The sequence below is a fragment of the Myotis myotis genome, unplaced genomic scaffold, assembly GCF_014108235.1.
Source record: "Myotis myotis isolate mMyoMyo1 unplaced genomic scaffold, mMyoMyo1.p scaffold_m19_p_19, whole genome shotgun sequence".
NCBI classification, from domain to species: domain Eukaryota; kingdom Metazoa; phylum Chordata; class Mammalia; order Chiroptera; family Vespertilionidae; genus Myotis; species Myotis myotis.
This window is the reverse complement of record NW_023416323.1, coordinates 20,612,554-20,635,140: the sequence shown is the minus strand read 5'-3', so window position 1 is coordinate 20,635,140 and position 22,587 is coordinate 20,612,554. Positions and strand designations below refer to the sequence as shown.

General features: G+C 41.3%; 2 protein-coding genes across 2 annotated transcripts in view; both read right to left on the bottom strand.

Annotated features, from left to right (window-relative positions):
- Positions 1-1,386: 1,386 nt before the first annotated feature.
- Positions 1,387-14,056, bottom strand: GCSH (glycine cleavage system protein H). The gene is made up of 5 exons (XM_036346580.1): positions 13,795-14,056; positions 9,978-10,057; positions 8,697-8,760; positions 3,592-3,723; positions 1,387-2,020 (listed from the first exon to the last, which is right to left on the bottom strand). Exons 1-5 carry the CDS (start codon positions 13,940-13,942, stop codon positions 1,923-1,925), a joined length of 522 nt encoding a protein of 173 aa, XP_036202473.1. The 5' UTR covers positions 13,943-14,056; the 3' UTR covers positions 1,387-1,922.
- A 7,302-nt stretch (positions 14,057-21,358) lies between these two features.
- Positions 21,359-22,587, bottom strand: part of PKD1L2 (polycystin 1 like 2) — a 73,239-nt gene continuing 72,010 nt past the window's right edge. The window contains 1 exon segment of the mRNA XM_036346812.1: positions 21,359-21,520. Within this exon segment, the coding sequence (XP_036202705.1) occupies positions 21,359-21,520 (162 nt within the window).

Sequence of the window (22,587 nt, the reverse complement as noted above, 5' to 3'; positions counted from 1 at the left end):
CCTTTCATGATCAAAGCGTGGATCAAATTGATTATTTGTTGTTGCTAGCGATCAGTATTAACAGTTTCACCTGGTTTTAGAAGCTCATAACACACCACACCTTCCTGATCCTACCAAATGCAGAGCATTGTCTTCTTTTTGAAGTGATTTGGCCTTGCATGTTGATGGTTGACCTGGATCAACCCATGATTTTGTGCATTTGGGATTCTCAAAATAAATCCACTTTTCATTACCAGTCACAATTCGATGCAAAAAAGACTTCCTTTCGTGCCGCTGAAGCAACATTTTACTGATGACTTTTCGGTTTTCCATTTGTCTTTCGTTCAGTTGATGTGGCACCCATTTTCCTTACTTTAAAATCTTTCCCATTGCTTATAAATGATCGGAAATTGTTTGCTGAGCAACGTTTAATCTTTCTGTAAGTCATTTTTGAGTTTGACACACATCTTCATCCAATAATGCTTGTAATTGTTGGTCTTCAAACTTTTTTGGTTGACCTGGACCTTCTTTGTCTTTCACATTGAGATCATCACTTTTAAAGCGTTTTAAACCAGCGTTCACAAGTATCTTGAGATGGAGCATGTTCACCATAAGCTTCCCGAAGTATTTAGCAGCACTTTTCTTCAAAATAAAGTAATGAATTAAAACTTCCCACAAGTGCTTTTTTTGGCACGAAATTCGACATTTTTAAGTGTAAAAATATCTATGATGTTAACACCTTCAGCAAATTTGACATATGAAGTTTTGAAGCTTGTCAAAACAACAAAATAGCATACACATCAAATTGCATATATATCAACATGTGTAACTCCATCTATTGAAAAAATCCGCATTATTAACTGGTATACCTAGTATTTATATTTACGTGTGTATATAATATCCCAAAAATATCCACGTTACAGTTGGCTGAATTAAAATATCATTTGGGATTGTAAATATGCTTAAACTATAAAGAACATTAACTATCTAAGTCAGTGTCTGAGCTCAAAAAGTTTCACTTCCATTCCGATTACGTTGTGAAAACCTGAATGATTTAACTTTCTTAAGGATGCCATCTATGTGCCTTACTCATCAAACTTTCACCTTTCCTTGTTTTTCCTCTTCTCTTTTCTAACTTAGCATGACAGAAAAACAGTATCAGTGGTTTCTTTTTCATGATATTAAAGGTGACCAAAAAGTACTTAATATTATCAGGCAATTAGATTTTTGCTTAAGAAAAATCACATTTATGAATAACTAAAAGGAAACATTTTCTTGGAATCTTTCCTTGTTATGGCTTCAATTACCTTAAAACAAACAAAAACTTTCAATAAGTTAAAATTCACATCTTCACAAATACTAGCATAGTCACTAAATGATATATTAACAGCAAAACAAAAAAATTAATGAAGTTGAATGTTTTATTATTAAACTTTCTTATTTTCCTGCGAGGCTGCTACTTCAGTGTATAAAAATAGCACCAGCAAACTCGGTAATTGCTAAATTGAGACAGTATTGTTCATCACATGACACCGTAACAACAAAAACTTTTATCTATTGCCTGTTATTTCCAATGGAAAGATCATTAAGTATTGTGACCCAAATCCAGAGACCGAAGTAAGCAAATTACAGTATTATATAAGGCTTAAGATAACAATGTTATCCTTGAAATATATAATTTTTATTACTAGATTTTACCATGGATAATTTCAGGAATTCTGAATATTATAACTGTAGCCTAGCCTAAAAACCATAGGGAGTTGTGGAAAAGATGCACATTGTATTTATCTGCCATCATTAGATGGTTAAGGGGTATTTTCATCCAGTAGCATTGTTGTAGTTTCTTTTTTCATTGGAATTATTAAATCTTCTATCTACTACTAATTTAAGACAACTATGCTAGATAAGTTGTTTCAGACTACTTTATTTAGGTGGGTTCATTTTCACTCCTCAATAGATTTTATGTATTTCTCATATGCTTCTTCACTCATTAGTTCATCTAGTTCTGAAGGGTTACTCAGTGTCATCTTGATCAGCCAACCTGCAACCAAAGAAAAGTATCTTATATTCCAAATTACCTTTTTAAAGAGTTAAGTTCATTAAAAAATGTAAAATAGTTTTATTTTAAATTAGCTTATATATAGTATTATTTTGGATTTGTTTCAGATGCACAGCATAGTGGTTAGACAGTCATATGCTTTATACAGTGATCTGCCCCCTGACGTTTCTAGTACCCACCTAACATATACACAATTATTACAATATTATTGATTGATTTGATTTCCTATGTTGACTATTTTGTAACTACTAACTAGTACTTCTTATTCTCTTGACTTTTCTCACCCAACCCTCCAAATGCCCCTCTTCATCAGTCTGTTCTCTATATCTGTGAATTGGTTTCTATTTGTTTGTTCATTTATTTTATTTGGTAGATTCTACATGTAAGTAAAAGCATATAGTATTTGTCTTTCTTTGCCTGACTTATTTCACTTAACATAATATCCTCTAGGTCTATCCATGTTGTCACAAATAATAAGATTTCATTCTTTTTAATGGCAGAGTAATGTATATGTGTACCATAGCTTTTTTTATCCACTCATCTATTGATGGGCACTTGTGTAAATAATATACAATGGACATAGGGGAGCATATATTATTGAATTAATATTTTGGGTTTCTTTGGCTATATACCCAGTAGTGCAATTGTTGGGTCATTAGGTAGTTCCATTTTTAATTTCTTGAGGAACCGCCATACTGTTTTCCATGGTGGCTGTACCAATCTTCATTCCCACAAACACTCCAATAGGATTCCCATTTCTCCACATCCTTACCAACACTGGTTTTAAAATAAATTCTTTAGTGCCTCAAAATTAATGTAGTATTATTTACCTCAATGACTCATTTGTTCAAGGAATTTTAAGTTTTAACATTAAGAATTAAATTAATATCCTTGCATATCATTATCGAAAAGATTACAACTAGAATAGATTCCACTATAATGGATTAAGAACTGTTAGATTGTAATAAGCATCAACAAATGACACTGAATAGGGATCCAAGTATACAAGAGACTAGGTATATCTTTCATTAATAAGAGGAACACCAACACTGTTAACTACTGATGTGAAGGACATAGAAAGTAGAGAGTTAGAAGGGCCGTGGTGATAGGCAACAGAGAACTACAACCTAATCCTAATTTTACCATTTATGGATGTGTGACCTTAACAGATAAATCCTTTCTGGACCTCATTTCATCTACAAAATGAAGAAAATTGCTACTAGCCTACCTCACTGGGTAACTATAAAGATGAATATGTGAGAAAACTGAAAATAAATGAAATAAGTATTATTCTATTATCCCCTACATCCCAATATAGACACTTTATGTTTGAAGAAGTAAATATTTTGCAAGTGTTTAATACTAAGAACCCTGTAAAACAAGGCCATGCTTTATTTTAATCAACAATGATCTTAATAAACATAACCTTAGATATTCAGCTAATCTGTGCTTTTTTTTATTAAAAGCAGAACATCTCTATTTAGTACCAAAAAGTGTAAAGAGATAAAGTCAATTCGCTAAAACTTGCTTTTAACCTTAGATTAACAACTTACCGTCTTCATAACAAGATTTGTTGACAAGTCCTGGATTTTCTACAAGAGCTGTATTAATTTCAGTTACTTCTCCTGACAGAGGAGAATATAGTTCACTAGCAGCTTTCACACTTTCCAAAGCACCAAACTCATCTAAATTAAGAAAATGAAAGAAAATATTAAATATCAAAAGTTAATGACCTGAAAATGCCAATATAGAAAATTGGCCACTTCAAGTTCAATCATGATAAAATTCCAAGTATCTTTATTTAAAAATAAAATCGTAGATTTTGTCATGTTTGTATCACCTATGAGAAGAGTATCAATATCCTCAATAAAGCAGACCTATTTCTTTTAGACAGAGTAAACAAATGGTGATGTATTTGAATACCAGAAGTGCTTGAATTCACTAAAACTCAATCTTCTTTCAATTTACTATGGTTCAGAAAAAAAAAACAACTCAGAAGATTCCAGTAGCAGTACAGTACCTCAGACTCACCTTTCTACAGATACACCAAAAACAAACAAACAAACAAACAAACAAACAAAAAACAATTATGTGAAGGATCTGTAGGATAACCAAAAGGAGAGTTAATGATTGGAAAAAAAAAAATGGGACCCAATCTGAGATCTTCTTTTATACAATGCATACACTGATAACACCATGCTATCCAAAGACCACAGTGTAATTAGAACACAAGTAGAAAACCAGTCTTATTTCTTTGAAGGGTCAAAGGATGAAGTATGGGGCTGCCAACGTGGCTGGAAAATGAGGATGGAAAAGAGAAAAAGTAGTCAGCAGAAAGATCCCCAAACAACCTACAGACCCACCTGATAGAATTACCAGAGAACCTTAAAATAGCTATTATAAGCATATTAAAAGACTTTTTTTAAAAAAGATCATCATAATAAGTGAACATATGGAGGAATACTTGTAAATAACTTTTTAGAACTGAAAGTAAACTACGTAAAACAAAATATCCCCTGAATGGTATACACAGCAGACTGGATATAGTAAAACAAAGGATCAGTGAATGTGAAGAATGATAATCTAAAATTAACCAATCTAAAGAACAGTTAAAAAAAAAAAAGGCTGGCTCTAGCTGGTTTGGCTCAGTGGATACAGCATCAGGCCTGCAGACTGAAGGGTCCCAGCTTCCATTCCTATGAAGGGCACGTGCCCAGGTTGCAAGGTTGATCTCCAGTAGGGGTGTGCAAGAGGCAGCCAATCAGTGATTCTCATCATTGATGTTCCAATCTCTCCCTCTACCTTCCTCTCTGAAATCAACAAAAATATATATATTTTTAAAAGGCTGAAAAATTAATAGAGCCTTAGTCACCTATAAGACAATATCCAGTGGTCGGAAGTGAATGATGAGAATACAACATACCAAAATATTTGGGACACTAGAGGTTCAGTGCACGAAATTCGTGCACAGGCAGGGTCCTTAGGCCTGGCCAGCGATCAGGGCCAATCAGGGCCATCCAGCTGCTGGCTGGAGCCTTCCTGCCTTCTGCACTGCCCCCTGGTGATCAGTGCACATCATAGCAAGCAGTCGAACTCCTGGTTGGTAGAACTCCTGAGGGGACAATTTGTATATTAGCCTTTTATTATATAGGACTAGAGGCCTGGTGCACAAAAATTTGTGCACTCGGGGGGGCGGGGGGGTCCCTCAGCCTGGCCTGTGCCCTCTCACAGTCTGGGACCCCTCGGGAGATAACGACCTGCTGGCTTAGGCCTGCTCCCTGGTGGCAGAGGGCAGGCCCAACCCTAGGTGCAGCCCCTGGTTGGGCTCAGAGCAGGGCCAATTGGGGAGTTGGGGCGCCGCCCCCTGTCATGCACAGAGCAGGGCAGATTGGGAGGTTGTGATGCCACCCTCAGTCACGCTCAGGGTAGGGCCGACTGGGGGGTTGGGGCACCGCCCCCTGTCACACTCAAGGCAGGGTCAATGGGGAGGTTGCAGCGCCACCCCCTGTCACAGAGCAGGGCCAATCAGGGGGTTGGGGCACTGCCCCCTGTCACGCACAGAGCAGGGCCCATCAGGAGGTTAGGGAGCTCCCCCGTCACGCACAGAGCAGGGCCGATCAGGGGGTTGAGGAGCTCCCCCCTGTCACAGAATAGGGCCGATAGGGGAGTTGGGGCACCGCCCCGTCACACACACAGCAGGGCGGACCAGGGGTTTGGGGCATCGCCCTCTATCACCCACACAGCAGGGCCGATCAGGGGGTTGGGGCGCCGCCACTGTCACAGTCAGGGCAGGGCCAATGGGGAGGTTATGGCTCTACCCCATCACACACAGAGCAGGGCCCGTGGGGTGGGGGTTGGGACATCGCCTGGATCAGGGTGGGGGTCCCCACTGGAGTGCCTGGCCAGCCTGGGTGAGGGGATGATGGCTGTTTGCAGCTGGTCACACACCCTTCAGGGTGGGGATCCCCACTGGGGTGCCTGGCCAGTCTGGGTGAGGGGCTGAGGGCTGTTTTCAGGCTGGCGGGTGACTGAAGCTCCCAACCGCTCCTTTTTTTTCTTTTTTATTCTGGGCCAGCTTTAGCTTTGAGGCTTGGCTCCAGCTCTTAGGCCTCCGCTGCTGAAAGCAGGTTTCTGGCCTTTGTTTACCTTCTGTATTTGAAACAATGTTGTGATCCTGCTGGCTGAAGCCCGACAGACTAAAGCAGGTTTCTGGGGTTTTGTTTAGCTTCTATATTTGTAACATAGTTGCTTAGAGTTGCAGCTCAGAGGCCTGCAGCAGCAGGCGGGGAACGTTGGAGTCCTCTGTCACTGAAGCAAGCAAGCCTCATGTTCACTTCAAGCTGCCTGGCTGCCGACCTCCCTTCCATTGTCTCTAAAATCAATGGAAAAATATCCTCCTATGAGGATAAACAAACAAAAAGAATGCCTAAAAGTCAATGGTAAAAAACCCCCCCCCAAAAAACGAAATTGGTAAAAGACTTGACTAGAGACTTCACAAATAAAGATGTTAGTAAAAAGCACAAAGTTGCTCAACAATAATGTTCCTGAGGAAATTCAAGCTTAAACCAAAATGAGATCTATAGCTTCTGGAAAACTGAGTCTCATATTGTTGATGAGAATGTAAAATGGTACAAACATGGAAAACTGGCAGTTTCTTATTAAGTTAAACATATACCTACACTATGAACCAGAAATACTACTCCTGTATGTACTTACCCAAGAGAAATGAGTACATATATTCACAAAAAGAGACATACAAAACAGTTTATAGTAGCTTTATTCATGATAACTCGCAACTAGAAATAACATGAAAATCCATCAACAGGAGAAAGGATAAAAATGTGTCTATTCATACAGTGGGACACTCTTCAGCAACTAAAAACTGAACGACTGCCCAGCTGGAGTAGCTCAGTGGTTGAGCGTCAACCTTTGAACCAGAAGGTTACTGTTCAATTCCCGGTCAGGGCACATGCCATGTTGAGGGCTTAATCCCTAGTGGGTGGTGCACAGGAGGCAGCTGATCAATGATTCTCTCTCATCATTGACGTTTCTATCTCTCTCCCTTCCTCTCTGAAATCAATAAAAAAAAACTGGTCAACATGAATGCATATCAAAAATCATGACATTGGATAAAAGAAATCAGACAATTGGGAAGATTCATGCAGTATGCCATTAGATTGTATAATTAAGATCGATGTATTTTCATATGTATCAATTTAAAAATACATTTTGTAGAAAGTTTTTAAAAGGCATTTTTAAGTTAAGTATGTTACCAGCATATTTATATTAGTAGAATTTTTTAATGCACAAAAGGCTCATGACATTCACTTACTATAAAGAGATGTTCTGAAACTTATGGTCTGCTTGAGTAGCAAAGCAGGTACAGTAAATAAAAGAACTTGAGAAAATGAGAACTGTGCGTTGTTGTATAGAAAAAAAGATCATTAACCACACTGGGGGTTTTATTATGACATCAGAAATGGTTTCTAGGAAGCCGTTCAAAAAGAGGGATGTGACTGACCAGGATGTTGAGAGACAGGAAGCAGAAAAATATCAAACAAGATAAATGATGGGGAAAGTTTAAGCAGAAAAAGAGATGGCCAATACTGTCAAAGATACTTACATTATGCTAAATTTCATTCAATACTATAACTCTATGAAGTAGATACTATTATTATTATTATCCTAACTTATAGATGAGACCTAGATTATGTTTGTTCCTCAAAATCACACAGCTAATATATTGTGAGACCAGGCTTGAAAACCAGGTTCTGACCCCTTTTAGCTCATATGCTTTACTACCTCAAAGAAAAGCAGATTTTACTTTTTAGACTTAATAGGCCTCAATATGAATATGTGGAGTGGAGAGCAAAGAGGCTAACACCCATTTCCCTCTACTTCTTCCTACCTTCCATTATGATGTCTAAAAATGCTCATTTTCTCTTTGCTATCATCCCTACAACTAGGGGTAGCAAATATAACCCATATCTGGCTAATGAGATGTAAGAGAATAAAAATGAAAGGCTGTCTGTCTCTTCCTGCTTTTGGACATTGTCATTTGAGAATGTGACAGTGTTTAAGATTTTGCTGCCATGTTGTGAACTGTGACACATTGAGGCAGAAAAAGTACTAAAAAAGGTCATGTCCTTCACTGAGCCACTCAACTAATCCTCTCTTCACCTATGTCCAGACCATTTATACTAGTATAAGATATAAATCCCTAGCCGCGGTCAGTGTGGCTTTGTTGGTGGAGCATCGTCCCGTGCACCAAAGGTTTCCAGTTCAACTTCCAGTCAAACAACTGATATTTCTCTCCCTCTCCCTTCCTCGCTCTTTTAAGTTTCCTGTTACTTGAGTGAAAAGCACTCTAATGATCCTGGGTGCATAGAAGTTATTCAAGCCCTGGCCAGTGGTGTGTAAGAGAGGCAACTGATCTCTCTCTCTCTCTCTCTCTCTCCCTCTCTCCCTCCCTCCCTCCCTCCCTCCCTCCCTCCCTCCCTCCCTCCCTTCCTCCCTCTTATCCCCCATACCCCACTCTGAAATTAGTGGAAACATCCTCTGGTGAAGATTTTTTTAAAAGTTATTATTCAAGGTAAAGGTTAGGTAAAGAAAATTTATGGCATGAATGATGACAAACCAAGGTAAGAAAAATACTCACCTTGCTTGTTTAATTTTGTCCCAATTTCAGGCAGACTACAGTAAACAACATCTCCCAATGCTTCCTAAAAACAACAAACAAAAAAACTCTAAGAAATATAATTAAACCTCCTAATAGGAGCAAGCCAAACACCGAATCCCCTGTAATTTCAGATAGTTGCACAAATTTTACATTTGATGGGCCACACTTTTTGTGTTTTTTTCTTACAACCCTTTAAAACACAAAACTATTCTTGGCTCAGGACCTACAAAGAAACAGGCCACTAGCTGGACTTCCCACAGCCATAGTGACTGGTTACAAACCGTATATCCTCCAAAAGATTACTATCTTCCCTGAGAAGAATCACACTTTGCATTTTTTCACTTCTGCAGCCATTTCTCCCTCAGCATTTGCTTAAATCTTACCCATTAATTCTTCAACGCATAGTCACATGCCTTATACGCTTTGAAGACCTTGACTCCAATAAGAAATTATCTCTCCATCAGGTTACCACCCACTTCACCACTCAGGTTATCCATCTTGTAATGTTTTGTATGTCATTTTCCATGTAGGTAATTACACTCATAGATAAATTCCAGGAGGTATGGACACTACACAGTATTTCACAAGCACCCTGTATTGGACTTCAGTAGGTACACAGATATACCAATGAAGATATATTTGTCATTGACTTTCAATACCTGATATTCCAACATTTCTATAAAGTATTTTATATTTCCATCAGTTATCATCCCCTTTCCCCATAGTGCCTCACCTCCCAGAGATCCAGTTTAAAATTATTAACTGGTGCTGCCATTTGACTTAACGTTTTCTTTTACACAATATTTCAAATATGGGATCAGTGGGAATAGGGGAGTTAATAGAGAAATAGATAGGCTAAATAAAAGGTTTCCCTCTGCGTAATCTGTGCCAATCTAGGTTTTCCCCTCTTCATCTCCCCTGGTCATGTGTGTATCACTGTATCCACAAAACACTATCAACACTCTACCCTTTTGCTGCTTCTTTCCTTAACTTCCCCAATATGAAACGAACACATTTCTTTCTTGAATAAGATTTGTTTCCTACCTTCAATTTTAAATGTTAACCTTTCAATATCTCTAACACTACATACTCTCCTAACCAGGTTATGTTTTTCACTTGTTTCACTTATGATTGATGTTTCTCTAAGGGCCTGTTAAGGGCCTAAAACACTAAGGGCAGAATAAACAAATTTTAAAAGACAGAGACAACCCAATTTAGGTGAAAGCAGACTACTTTAACTATTTCGAGACAGTCCAATACCTGTGCAAAATTGCTGATTCCCACTGTTCCAATACCATTTTCTGTTGTTATCCATTCATGTTTCTCTGTGAATTTACGCACTAAAATAGAAGACCAATATTTCAGAAAAGCAGTAGCATCACTTCTTATAATGCATTTTTTATATCAATGCTGTCAAAAGGCAAAACTTTCCCAGTATTTGGTCTGACTTATTGACATTGCCTTTCAATAGTACATGCCCTGGAAAAAATGATCGCAACTAGACGGTACATCTTAACAGTGCTATCACTTAGACAAAGATGGCTCGATGTGAACACCTTGCGCATCTTTTGGTGATTTGATTATCTGCTCTAACCTTACTTAGTCTAAATCACACACAAAAAATTTGAGGCTATTTCAAATGTATATTTATCTATTAATTGGTCTGTCTTGCAGAAAAGTCTTGTCCCTCTGAAGACAGATTTGGAGTGATGAAGTTTTGGAATGAGCACAGACTGCTCATAAATTATTTAAGCTAAAAAAATAACGTGCCATTTTAAAGTTGACCTAAGACATCTTCCCTGCAAGTTGGTTGCTTGCAGGCAAAGTGGAATCTTACAGGAATGAAATTGACCTAGTAAATTACAACTTAAATAAGTTCTTAAAATTCCATTTTACTGGAATTCAGGCCTGTGTGGAAGAAATAGGCTACCATCATTTAAAGAAGCAAACTATTAAGATAACTCAACAGTCACCTCAGAGCTAAGCCATGAACAGGTGGAAAGTCAAGTTCTATTGATCTTTCATTGGACAGGTTAGCCCTTGGCTTTTTCTATGAGTTTCTCTTCAAAGATATGGTCGCCCTAGTCCAGTGATGGCAAACCTATGACACGCGTGTCAGAGGTGACACGCGAACTCATTTTTGGTTGATTTTTCTTTGTTAAATGGCATTTAAATATATAAAATAAATATCAAAAATATAAATCTTTGTTTTACTATGGTTGCAAATATCAAAAAATTTCTATATGTGGCACGGCACCAGAGTTAAGTTAGGGTTTTTCAAAATGCTGACATGCTGAGCTCAAAAGGTTCGCCATCACTGCCCTAGTCAGTTTGGCTCAGTGGATAGAGTATTGGCCTGCAGACTGAAGGGTCCCGCATTCAATTCTGGTCAAGGTCACGTGCCAGGGTTTCGGGCTCGATCCCATGTGGGGGGGCGCAGAAGGCAGCCAATCAATGTCTTTCTCATCATTGATGTTTCAATCTCTCTCTCCCTCCCCCTTCCTCTCTAAAATCAATAAAAAAAAGTTTATTAAAAAAAAAAGATATGGTCAAATATTCAACAATTCCTGGAAGAAAGACTGACCAAAATTTAAGAGATATGAAAAAATTATTTAGGATTTAATGTGAAAAGTTCTTGCTTTAAGAAATAAGTAATTTTTTAAAAGTATATACTATCTTAAATATATATTACTTTCCAAAATCAAGGATTTTTTCCAAAAATAATGCATCAGAAGTGAATTGGAAAATGGTTCATTAATTCCAATACTGTTTTAAAGTAAGCCTTGCTGGTTCACTCTTCTCCCTTACCCAAAGATAGTTATACTTAAAACAGCATTCAGTTGCTTTGATTACACAGCTCTGATGCGCAACAGAATGTAAACAGAGCATAGCTTATTCTTTTCTTTTCCTCTTAGCATTAAAAAGCTTTTAATTTTATATTCTTCAGTGGAAAAAGTTGCAAAATCTGTCACAAAGGAATTTGCTTTACTTTATTCCACTTCAAATAACTGAATGCTTCAGTCTATCTAATCCTTCTATTAAAAAGCTTAAGATTTGGCCTCGATGGTGTGCTCAGTGGTTAGAGTGTTGGCCCGCTGATTAAAGGGTCGTGGGTTCGATTGCCAGTTAAGGGCATGTACCTCGGTTGCAGGTTCAATCCCTTGCCCCAGTGGGGGCTTGAGTTTGGGAGGCAGCCAATCGATGTGTGTGTCTCTCTCCCACCATCCCTCCTCCCACTCTCTGTAAAAGTCAATGGAAAAAATATCTTCATTCCTCCAGTGAGGATTTTTTAAAAAAAGCTTAAGGTTTATACTTATGTCCTGACTGCAACACTGTCCCCACCTTTCACTTTTTCTTGACTATTTCATAGTTCAGTTTAGAAGCTCTTTCCTGCCACAAGCCTAGTCTAGCCCTTCAAGACTGGGTTCCTGGGCCCATCCAGCACATTCCCATAGAACTCTGTACTACTCTCCTCTCACCATAACCCCAAACACACTCATAGAACTTAACATACTACAGATATAGCCCATTTATCAATTTTCTCCAGGATGGTAGATTATAAGTACAAAGCAAACAAGTGCAGTGTTTATTTTATTTGTACTCCCATTTCTAAACAATGCTGGGCATATAGTAAACTCTTAAAAGTTGGAGTGAAGTAATATTTAAAAGTTTAAGTAAAAGGGATTCTGAGCAAAATATCTAGTATATAATTATTTGGCTACAACACTGAATTCTCCCTATCATTCTCTTACAACTCTAGAACAGGCTGTTTAAACCTAACATACCTTCTAAAAGGCTGGAGAACTATAAATGACTTCTCTGAGACCATTGTCCTGATTTTGGCCTTGCCATTTTATCCAATTGTAAAGATAATCTTAAGAATAAGATGGCTCTCACATTCAATTTAGCAACTGAGCAAGCAAGCAGTGGTTCTCAACCTGTGGGTCGAGACCCCTTTGGGCGTCGAATGACCCTTTCACAGGGGTCGCCTAAGACCATCGGAAAACACATATATAATTACATATTGTTTTGTGATTAATCACTATGCTTTAATTATGTTCAATTTGTAACAATGAAATGGGGGGTCAGCACAACCTGAGGAACTGTATTAAAGGGTCGCGGCATTAGGAAGGTTGAGAACCACTGGTTTAGAGGAAGAGGCAGCAACATTGCTAAGCCTTTTTTCTAGGCCAGCCTATTTAGGTTCAATGATTAGTACAATTCTTTAACCCTTGGCCCAACAGGAAAAAAGTGGACAGGAGATTATGTAAATAATTACTTTCTTACTGAGCTTTGAGCCTCAGAAAATTAGGCGTTTTGAGTAATCTATTAAAGGTTTGTATTTCTTTCAAAGTCACTAGACAGATAAAATATATTAACATCGGTCCATTTTTTGCTATTTCATTCTATGAACTAAAATTTAATAACATTTATCCAGTACTTACTATGTGCCAGGCTTTATGTACAACAGTTACATTACTATTATTTCACCCTCCCAACAACTCTGTGAGGTAAGACTATCATTTCCATTTTCCTGATGAGGGAAACTGACTCAAAAGTTTTGCTCGCTTTAACTAGTAAAAATCTAGATCCAGTGCTTTCACTTCAATTATTGCTCTTGCTTTAATTTTACTTTAGAGTTACTGATAAGATCCGTGGAGCAAACTAAAAGCCTATTATTAGTCGCCACTTTTAGGGTCTACGATGCCCACAAATGAGAGATAACCTAAGGTCAAGAAGCTTAGGGGCACTGGCCGGATTTTCCAGGAGCCAGCGGCAGACTCCTGCCCCGGACACTGCGATCACGCGTGCTCCAGGCTCCCTCCCCACCCCCCTCCCGCCTCCCTAACCTGCAGGACAAAGGCTGCGGTGTCAGCCACGCCACTTAGGGAGGGGAGGAGGGGCTGCACAATTAGAGATCCCAGCGAAAAAGAAGTGTGCTCAGGAGTCGTGGCTTGCTAGACCCGGGCGATCGGCAACCGGGACTTGAGATAAGGATCAGGCGAGGGGGGAAGCGTCCCAGCTCACCCCCACCTGAGGCATCCCAGCTTGCCCCACGTGCCCACTCAAAGCTTACCCAACAGCAGATTGGGACCAGTGCGCAGCGTCCGGATGGCGCCCGCCCTCAGGCCCCAGGGCCGCAGCGGGCAGGGCGCAGCGGGCGCCCACGCGGTGCGCAGGCTGCAGGCCGCGGCCCGCACGGCCCTTGCGGCCCGGAGCGCCATGTTCGCTGGAGGAGTTGCGGCACTGCTCCAAGGCCGCCCTAGCGGGTTGAGGCGGGAGCAGGGGCAGCCCTGGAGTTGAAGGTGGCCCTCACGCGGGGGCGGAGCCTGGAAGTGCAGAGGGTGGGGTTTGGTAGGGCGACGCGTAGGGCGGGAACTTGCTGAAGGCCCTCAAGCCCGGAAGGGGCAGCAGGAGAGGGAAGAGGACTAGTTCGATGGGCGGGGACCAGGCAGGGCTGCTGGGCTGCTGGGCTGCTGGGCTGCTGGGCTGCTGGGCTGCTGGGCTGCTGGGCTGCTGGGCTGCTGGGCTGCTGGGCTGCTGGGCTGCTGGGCTGCTGGGCTGCTGGGCTGCTGGGCTGCTGGGCTGCGGAGCGGGGCCTCCTCAGGAGGGGTGGGGCTACACCTCTGGACTTGCTTCCAGGCAGTTGAAGTGATGGATCAGCAAATCCCATTTCCCCAACTCGCCTGAGTCCTGGGTGGATAGGCCCCAGGGTTGTAGGCATCCCCTAGCCTTTGGGCCAGGGAATGCAGGGCAATCCCAGTCCTGTTAAAGGATGCGATCCTTCCCTCCTACAGAGGTTCTAGGGCAGGCAGAGTGGTATTCAGTCAAGTCTAAACAGAATCATTCCAGGAGATGGCATTGCCCAAGGGCATGCTGACATAACTACAGTTTTTAAATTAAATTTATTGGGGTGGCCCTAACTGGTTTGGCTCAGCGGATAGAGCGTCAGCCTGCGGACTCAAGGGTCCCAGGTTCGATTCTGGTCAAGGGCATGTACCTTGGTTGCAGGCACATCCCCAGTGGGGAGTGTGCTGGAGGCAGCTGGTTGATGTTTCTCTCTCATCGATGTTTCTAACTATCTATCTCTCTCCCTTCCTCTCTGTAAAAAATCAAGAAAATATATTTAAAAAAAATAAATAAGTAAATTTATTGGGGTGACTGGTTAATAAGATCATATAGGTTTTTAGGGTATCCTATATAATAAAAGGCTAATTAATATGCAAATCAACTGAATGGGGAAGAACTGATCACTATGATGTACACTGACCACTAGGCGGCAGATGCTCAATGCAGGAGCTGCCCCCTGGTGGTCAGTGCACTCCCACCGGGGGAGCCCTGATCAGCTAGAAGCCCTGCGCCAGGCTCACTAGTGGTGAGCGCAGCGACCATGGCGGAAGCCTCTCCTGTCTCAGCGGCAGCACTAGGAATGTCCTACTGCCGGGAGTGGGCCTAAGCCATCAGTCAGACATCCCCTGAAGGCTGCCAGACTGCAAGAGGGCACAGGGGGGCTGAAGGACCCCTCCCTCCCCCCAGTGCACAAATTTTGTGCACTGGGCCTCTAGTATTTCTATAATACAGAATCTGTGTGCCCACCACCCAAAGTCAAATTAATCTTTCATTACCATACATAATACATAAGGCCCCCTTCACTCCCTACCACTCCCATTCCCTTCCCACTGGCAACCACAATACTGCTCTTTGTGTTAAAAAGTTTCAGTTTTATATCCCACATATGCATGAAATAATATGGTTAACTTTTTCTGACTTATTTCACTTAGCATAATATTCTCAAGGTTCATCCATATTGTTGCAAATGGCAGTATTTCATCTTATGGCTGAGTAGTATTCCACTGTGTGTATGAACCACATCTTTATCCAATCCTCTATCACAAGACACTGGCTGTTTCTATGTCTTGGCCACTGAGAATAAAATTGCAGTGAATATAGGGGTATAGGGGCTGAGTTTGGCAGAGAGGGCAGCTCTTCTGGTCTGGTTATGGGCTGAAGCATTTTTTTTTCATCAGCCAGCATTCTAACCCAGGCTGTTTTCAGGGCATGGCGGAGGAGCCAAGAGAATGAGTGGAACTCAGGCTTGGAACAGACATACAGTACTCTTACTTCAGCCAAACCAAAGCCAGTCAAGTCACAGGCTATCCCAGATTCACTGGGGTGGGGAGATTCCACTCCTTAATGGGAGGAGCTGAATGTCTCATTACAAAGAGCATAGAAAAGTGCAGAGAATTGGAATTTGTTTTACATTCAGTCTATTACAATGGTCAGTCAATACTTGTTCTTTTTTTCCCCCTTTTTTCTTTCTTTATTGATTAAGGTATTACATATGTGTCCTTATCCCCCACTGCCCTCCCGCTCCCTACCGCCCCCCTCCCCCGCCCCCCTCATGCCGTCATCCCCCTGGTGTCTGTGTTCATAGGTTATGCTTATATGCATGCATACAAGTCCTTTGGTTGATCTCTCCCCCTTACCCCCACCCTCCCCTACCTTCCCTCTGAGGTTTGACTGTCTGATTGATGATTCTCTGTCTCTGGATCTATGTTTGTTCATCAGTGTATATTGTTCATTATATTCCACAAATGAGTGAGATCATGTGATATTTATCTTTCTCTCACTGACTTATTTCGCTTAGCATAATGCTCTCCAGGTTCATCCATGCTGTTGCAAATGGTAGGAGTTCCTTCCTTTTTACAGCAGCTTAGTATTCCATTGTGTAGATGTACCACAGTTTTTTAATCCATGCATCCGCTGATGGGCACTTAGGCTGTTTCCAAATCTTAGCTATTGTAAATTGTGCTGCTATGAACATAGGGGTGCATATATCCTTTCTGATTGGTGTTTCTAGTTTCTTGGGATATATTCTTAGAAGTGGGATTACTGGGTCAGTCAAATGGGAGTTCCATTTTTAGTTGTTTGAGGAAACTCCATACTGTTCTCCACAGTGGCTGCACCAGTCTGCATTCTTGAGTGACTACAGAGATAAGGGAGAAAGGACACTAGAGGGCATGGCTAATACATGTCATCCTCTCCCTTTCCCCAGCTCAGCCTCAGGGGACACACTTCATCGAGACTGAGGTTAGGGAGAAAAATAAGAGGAGTTAAATTCACAGAGAGTTTAGATATAGATTTGGAGACAGGGTCATTCTCCCCTCTGACTCTACATCCCATCCTACATGTGCTCTGCCAAAGAACACAGCGAAGCACTTCTCCCCTAAGGTGGAGGCCAGGGGAGGTGGGAGCAGCAGAACAGGTTCACCACAGTGTCTCCAGCATCGAGGCTGTGGCTGGCAAGGGCATCTTGGCAAGGAGGCTAGAGCAGGCCAACATAAGAAAAACACACACACACACACACACACACACACACACACATATCTTGTGAATATACGTTTTCGAGTTTTGGGAATACATACCAAGGAGAGGGATTGCTGGGTCATATGGTAACTCTATTCTTAATTTTTTGAGGAATCAGGCAATTTTGTCACTGTTTTCCATAGTGGCTGTACCATTGTACATTCTCATCAGCAGTGAATGAGGGTTCCCTTTTCTCCACAATCTTTCCAACACTTGTTATTGCTGGTCTTGTTGATAATAGCCATTCTAACACGTGTGAGGCTATATCTAATTGTAGGTTTTTCCCCCCCAGTATATTTTTATTGACTTAAGAGAGGAAGGGAGAGGGAGAGAGAGAGATAGAAACATCAATGATGAGAGAGAATCACTGATTGGATGCCTCCTGCACACACCCTACTGTGGATGGAGCCAGTCACCCAGGCATGTGCCCTGACCGGGAATCGAACAGAGACCTCCTGGTTCATAGGTGGAGTGCTCAATCACTGAGCTATTTTTGCTGGATTTCCCTAATTGCTAGTGAGGTTGAACATCTTTTCAAGTATCTGTTGGCTGTTTGTATGTCTTCTTGGAAGAGGTGTCTATTCAGGTCCTCTGCCCATTTTTTAATTGGGTTGTTTGGTATTGAGGTTTATGAGTTCTTTATGTATTTTGGATAGTAAATGTTTGTTGAAGCTATTGTTTGGAAATATCTCCCATTTTGTCAGCTGCCTCTTTGTTTAGTTATCAGTTTCTTTTACTGTGCAGAAGCTTTTTAGTTTGAAACACTCCCATTCATTTATTTTTGCCTTTACTCCCCTTCCCTTTGGGGTCAAGTTCATAAAATGTTTTCTACGTCCATAAGTTTAGTACCTATGTTTTCTTCTATGTAATTTACTGTTTCAGATCTTATATTTAGGTCTTTGATCCTTCTGAATTAATTTTTATACATGGGGACAAACTGTAATCTAGTTTCATTCTTTTGCATGTGGCTTTCCAATTTTTCAAGAGAAAAATTTTATTAAAGAGACTTTCTTTTCTTCATTGTGTGTTTCTGCTTTCTCTTAGACATGACATTCTAGTCAAAGTTTTGGTTAATAAAACCACAATTGGAAACTAGCATTATTGAGTTCATGAAAAGAAATGTATTGCCATTATTAGAAGTAAGAATTGCTAAATTCTGGAGGTGTAAGAAATAAGGCAAGCCCCCCAATTAGGGGTTCTGGTAGAACACAAAACATACTCAGGAGCCAGGCAGCAAGGCAAATATCTTCTATGTAGAAGGGTGCGCATACATGGCCTGGGAGCACACACACACCTAGCAGGTGGTCCTCTCGGCATTATAATCCATGATGCATGTGACTTGTCCCTCACTCTTGATTGGAGCTCAAGTGCACAGTCTTTCTCAATTGGCTAATTCAAAGGGAAGGGTTGGCCTTTGCCTTTTCAAGATGGCGGCCCCCAGAGAAGGGAGAGCTCCCTGGGTCCTGTCCTAAGGGCTTTAAGGGTGTAGATTTTAGGGTGGTCCAGGTGAAGATCACAATAGAATATTCAGCAGCTTTCTAGGTGTGTCCTTTCAGGGTCAGGGTCTCCATTGATTGGTTGGTTGGTGCCAGGGCAGGTGGGTCATTGATTCAGTGCAGCTGGTCCTGAGGTCAGCCTTGGCATTGCTTGTCTGGTTGTGTTGCTTTTCTGGGCTTGGAACTGAAATACTACTGAGGCCTAGATATTATCTCTAGGGAGGAAAAGTCAGGGGGTCCAAACCGCATAACCAGGGTAATACCAGGGGAGGAAAAGTCACTCTGAGGACCAGGTCCCACCCTACAATTGCTAGGCCATCAGGGCTTTCTGCCTTGGTGATCTTCTGTACCTGGCCCATTGTCCTTGCTCTGCTCATGTCTGTCTAACTGCTCACCACAGGACTGTGCAAACATCTTTAATCCTCTCCAAACTCCTTTCTGGTAAGTATTAAATTCATTTCATAGATGAGCTGGAGGCTCAAAACGTTTAACTAACTTGCCTAGGAGTGAAGTGGGGCATGGCAGGTGATAAGAACTATATAGAACAGAGCAGGATGGGTAGGTGTACTGGGGCATAATCTGCTCCAGGTAGGGAGAAATGCCTATTTGCCCTGGGCAGGGTGACAGCCTGTTCCAGGAGCCAGCAAGCTTTGGGGCATATGTGAATGATGGCTCAGATAGTCTGTGAGGAGATTTAAGGGAAGCAATCTCCTGTGGCCTGGATCTAGCTAACTCAAGGTTGTCAGGGGTCACATCATGGTACAGTCTCTCCTTAATACATAATGTGGTTGAAAGAGTTGGCAGCTTGAATATTTGCAGTCAATAGAGAAGTGGAGAGTAGATGGGAAAGTTGAGAAAGAGAAATGAAGAATTTACAACTTCTCCAGATTTCCTATTTAAAATAGACTGTTTTGTGTGTCTCTGGGTAGGTTTCTGTACCGGCTTATCGGGAGACATGTGTACACCTTGCTATGGGTTATTTGATGAGCATCTCTCCATATATAGCTTGTATCCATACCTGACACAATAGAAAATAGTCATGGGATTTTGGGTGGATGGAAGATAATGAAATCACCAAGGTTTTATGTATATTGCATGTTATATGGCTCTCTTTTTATAATAGATTTTAGGTTTTTGATTGTCAGGGTATCAGGGTCTGATACTGATTGAACCATTATAAAAAGACGTTTAAGCTTTCTCGTCCAGATAAAAGGTAGTAGTTTGACTCCAGCCTTGATTACATCAGCTATTGAAAGACTTCATCAGGGATGCATGCTCCTCTCATCTTTCTGCTCTGCCATCTTCAGATTGTTCCCCATGGTCTCAAAGATTCTGATAGCAAGGAGGAAAGCATAGAATGGATTGGGAGCAGGCAACCTAGGGTATCTGCTACAATGGATGTGTGAGGAGGGACAAGACAGGGTGACCTGGAGAGGATGTGTGAGGTGCTTCCCCTGCATGGGGGAGGGGAAATATGCACTTATCCACAGACATCTGAAAGCCTTTTACTATCTAGATCTGTAGTTCTCAGAATTAGGGGCATGGTTATCAAGTCTGACTGCACATTGGAATCACCTGGGTGGCTTAAAAAATATTGACACCTGGATCCCAGCCAGAGATTCTGATGTATTGGGATGAAGTCTAGGGATTCTAGCATACAGCCAAGGTTGAGAATCACTAACTGCAGCCTTCGTCAAAGATGTTTGGGAATCATTACACACTTTGGTGCTCTTGCTCATGTCACCCCAGGAGACTCACAATGCACATTTACCATATTAAAAGCTCTCACACACACACACACACACACACACACACACTAAAATAAAATAAAATAAAGTAATAATAATTTTAAAAAAGCTCTGACAGTTCCCATGCTAAAGAACTTGGATAGCCTTTTATAATCCAGTGTTTCCCACATTTATTTGCTCCAGAAACATTTTTGGGGTCATGACACCTGTTATGGGTTGACTTGTGCCCTCTAAAGAGATACATTGAAGTCCTAACACCCATTACCTCAGAATGTGACCAAATTTGGAAATAGGAACTGTTGTAGATGTCATTAATTAAGACAAAGTTATAGTGGAGTAGAGTGAGCCCTCAATCCAATATGACAAGAGAAAAAGACACAGAGAGAAAGACATAGGAGAGAAGGCCAAGTGATGGCAGAGACAGAGATTGGAGTGATGCATCTACAAACCAAGGAACACTGAGCATTGCTGGCAAATGCTAGAAGCTAGAAGAGAAGACTCCTCTGGAGAGCCTTAAGAGGGAGCGTGGCCCCGTTGACACCTTGATTTTGAGCTTCTATCCTCCAGAATTCTGAGACAATAACTTCTGTTGTTTTAATACCCAGTTTGTGGTACTTTGTTCCGGCTGCCCTAGCAAACTAATGGCATCCATCAGCGTCTCTCAGACACAGTTTGAGAAACCCTGAACTAGAACCATTCAAAGGCAAACCCTGACTAAGAAAATAATAATTATTAGTCTGTAAAAGACTAATGAAATAATTAGTCTATAAAAGAGTTTTTTTTTCCCCCTTGAAGTCCGCACTATTTTTATTTCTAGAAGGAAATACATTTGAACAGTATATCACAGTAGTGGCAATTGTATGTGTATGTAAATACATTTTTTATTAGCTTTTGTACATGCCACTCTTGGTAACTTATCCATGGACACAGAAAACATTGACTTGGAGAGATTACAGAATCAATGGTAAGCGTAGGCCCAATGCTCTGGCCTTCTGCTGACTCTACAGATGATCGTGTGTAGACGAACAGCTTAAACCCGGGGTGCCACTGGTGCAGGTGGAGGAGGCTGGGCCTCTGACAGCAACTTGGGCTGCTCACTGCAGTTTCCAGACTCCTGTTTTTTATATTTAACGCCCCGGAAACCGAGTATGTTCATCAGCAGCAAATCGACAATCTCTCCTTCCTCCGACAGCTGCAGAGGGAGAAAGAACACACAACATATATAGATACATCCTCTTTGGGGGCTTTTCTTTCTAAGGGGAAACCATGGTTTTCTTGTGTAACTTGGTCCCTGCCAAAGTCACTTTGACTTTTTGACTTGCTTTTGTGAATCCAGGGATTCATCTCTTTCAGGGAATCTCAAGATTGTGTTCTCTCCACTTTATCCCAAGGAGGGGTTCCTTCTTCCCCTCTGATGAAAATGACAGAATTCCTCCACCCCCTCATCAGACGTGATTAGGAATGTATGTACAAAGCCTCTCATATATTGCTCTTGTTAATGTGAAATGGTTCCACTGCTTTGGAAAACAGTTTGGCAGTTTCTCAAAATTTAAACCAAAGTCACCATATGACTTGTTGAAATAAATTTCTAGGCCCAGGGTGGAGCTGCTCCTGCCCAGGGTGCCATGTCAAAAAACTGAAATTTAGACAACATATGTGTCCTGGTAAATGCTCCCCTTGACAGAAATGCAGTACTGCAGTCATCCAGTCCCCGAACACCAACCCAACTCTGGGCTCTATCCGTACTTATTTCTTTTTCCTTCTCACCCCAAACAGGTTGACTCTGTGGCCCCAGCCAATCGATATTTTTCATTTTTCTCTTCCTTGTTTTTTATTTTTATTCTTTATCCTATAAAAACTTCCTGCCTCCCATCCTACCTTGCAGTTCTCTGAATGGATACTGATCACTTCATGAAGTATTAAAGTTTGTTTGTATTATCTAACTTTTCTTTCATTATTTATAACTAGAGGCCCGATGCATGAAATTTGTGCAAGAGTAGGCCTTTGCAATCCCGGCTGCCTCGGCCCCTGCAGCCCTGGCTGCCGGCTTTGTCCGGAAGTTTGTCTGGATGGTCGTTCTGCTGTTTGGCTGTTCAGTCAATTTGCATATTATGCTTTTATTATTATAGATGGGTTCTCAACCTTGGCTGAACATTAAAATAACACAGGGAGATTTCAGAAATACCCATGCTTGCATCATTCACCCAGGGATTCTGTTTTTAGTGGTCTCAGGTACAACAGTAGTAGTTTCCAAAAGCC

Excerpts from the sequence above, each read along its gene's own strand:
- GCSH (XM_036346580.1), bottom strand. The coding sequence starts at position 13,942 with ATGGCGCTCCGGGCCGCAAGGGCCGTGCGGGCCGCGGCCTGCAGCCTG. Across the intron at positions 10,058-13,794 it reads TGGTCCCAATCTGCTGTTGG|TGCGTAAATTCACAGAGAAA; the intron begins GTAAGCTTTGAG and ends CTTCTATTTTAG. Across the intron at positions 3,724-8,696 it reads GACAAAATTAAACAAGCAAG|ATGAGTTTGGTGCTTTGGAA; the intron begins GTGAGTATTTTT and ends TTCTTAATTTAG.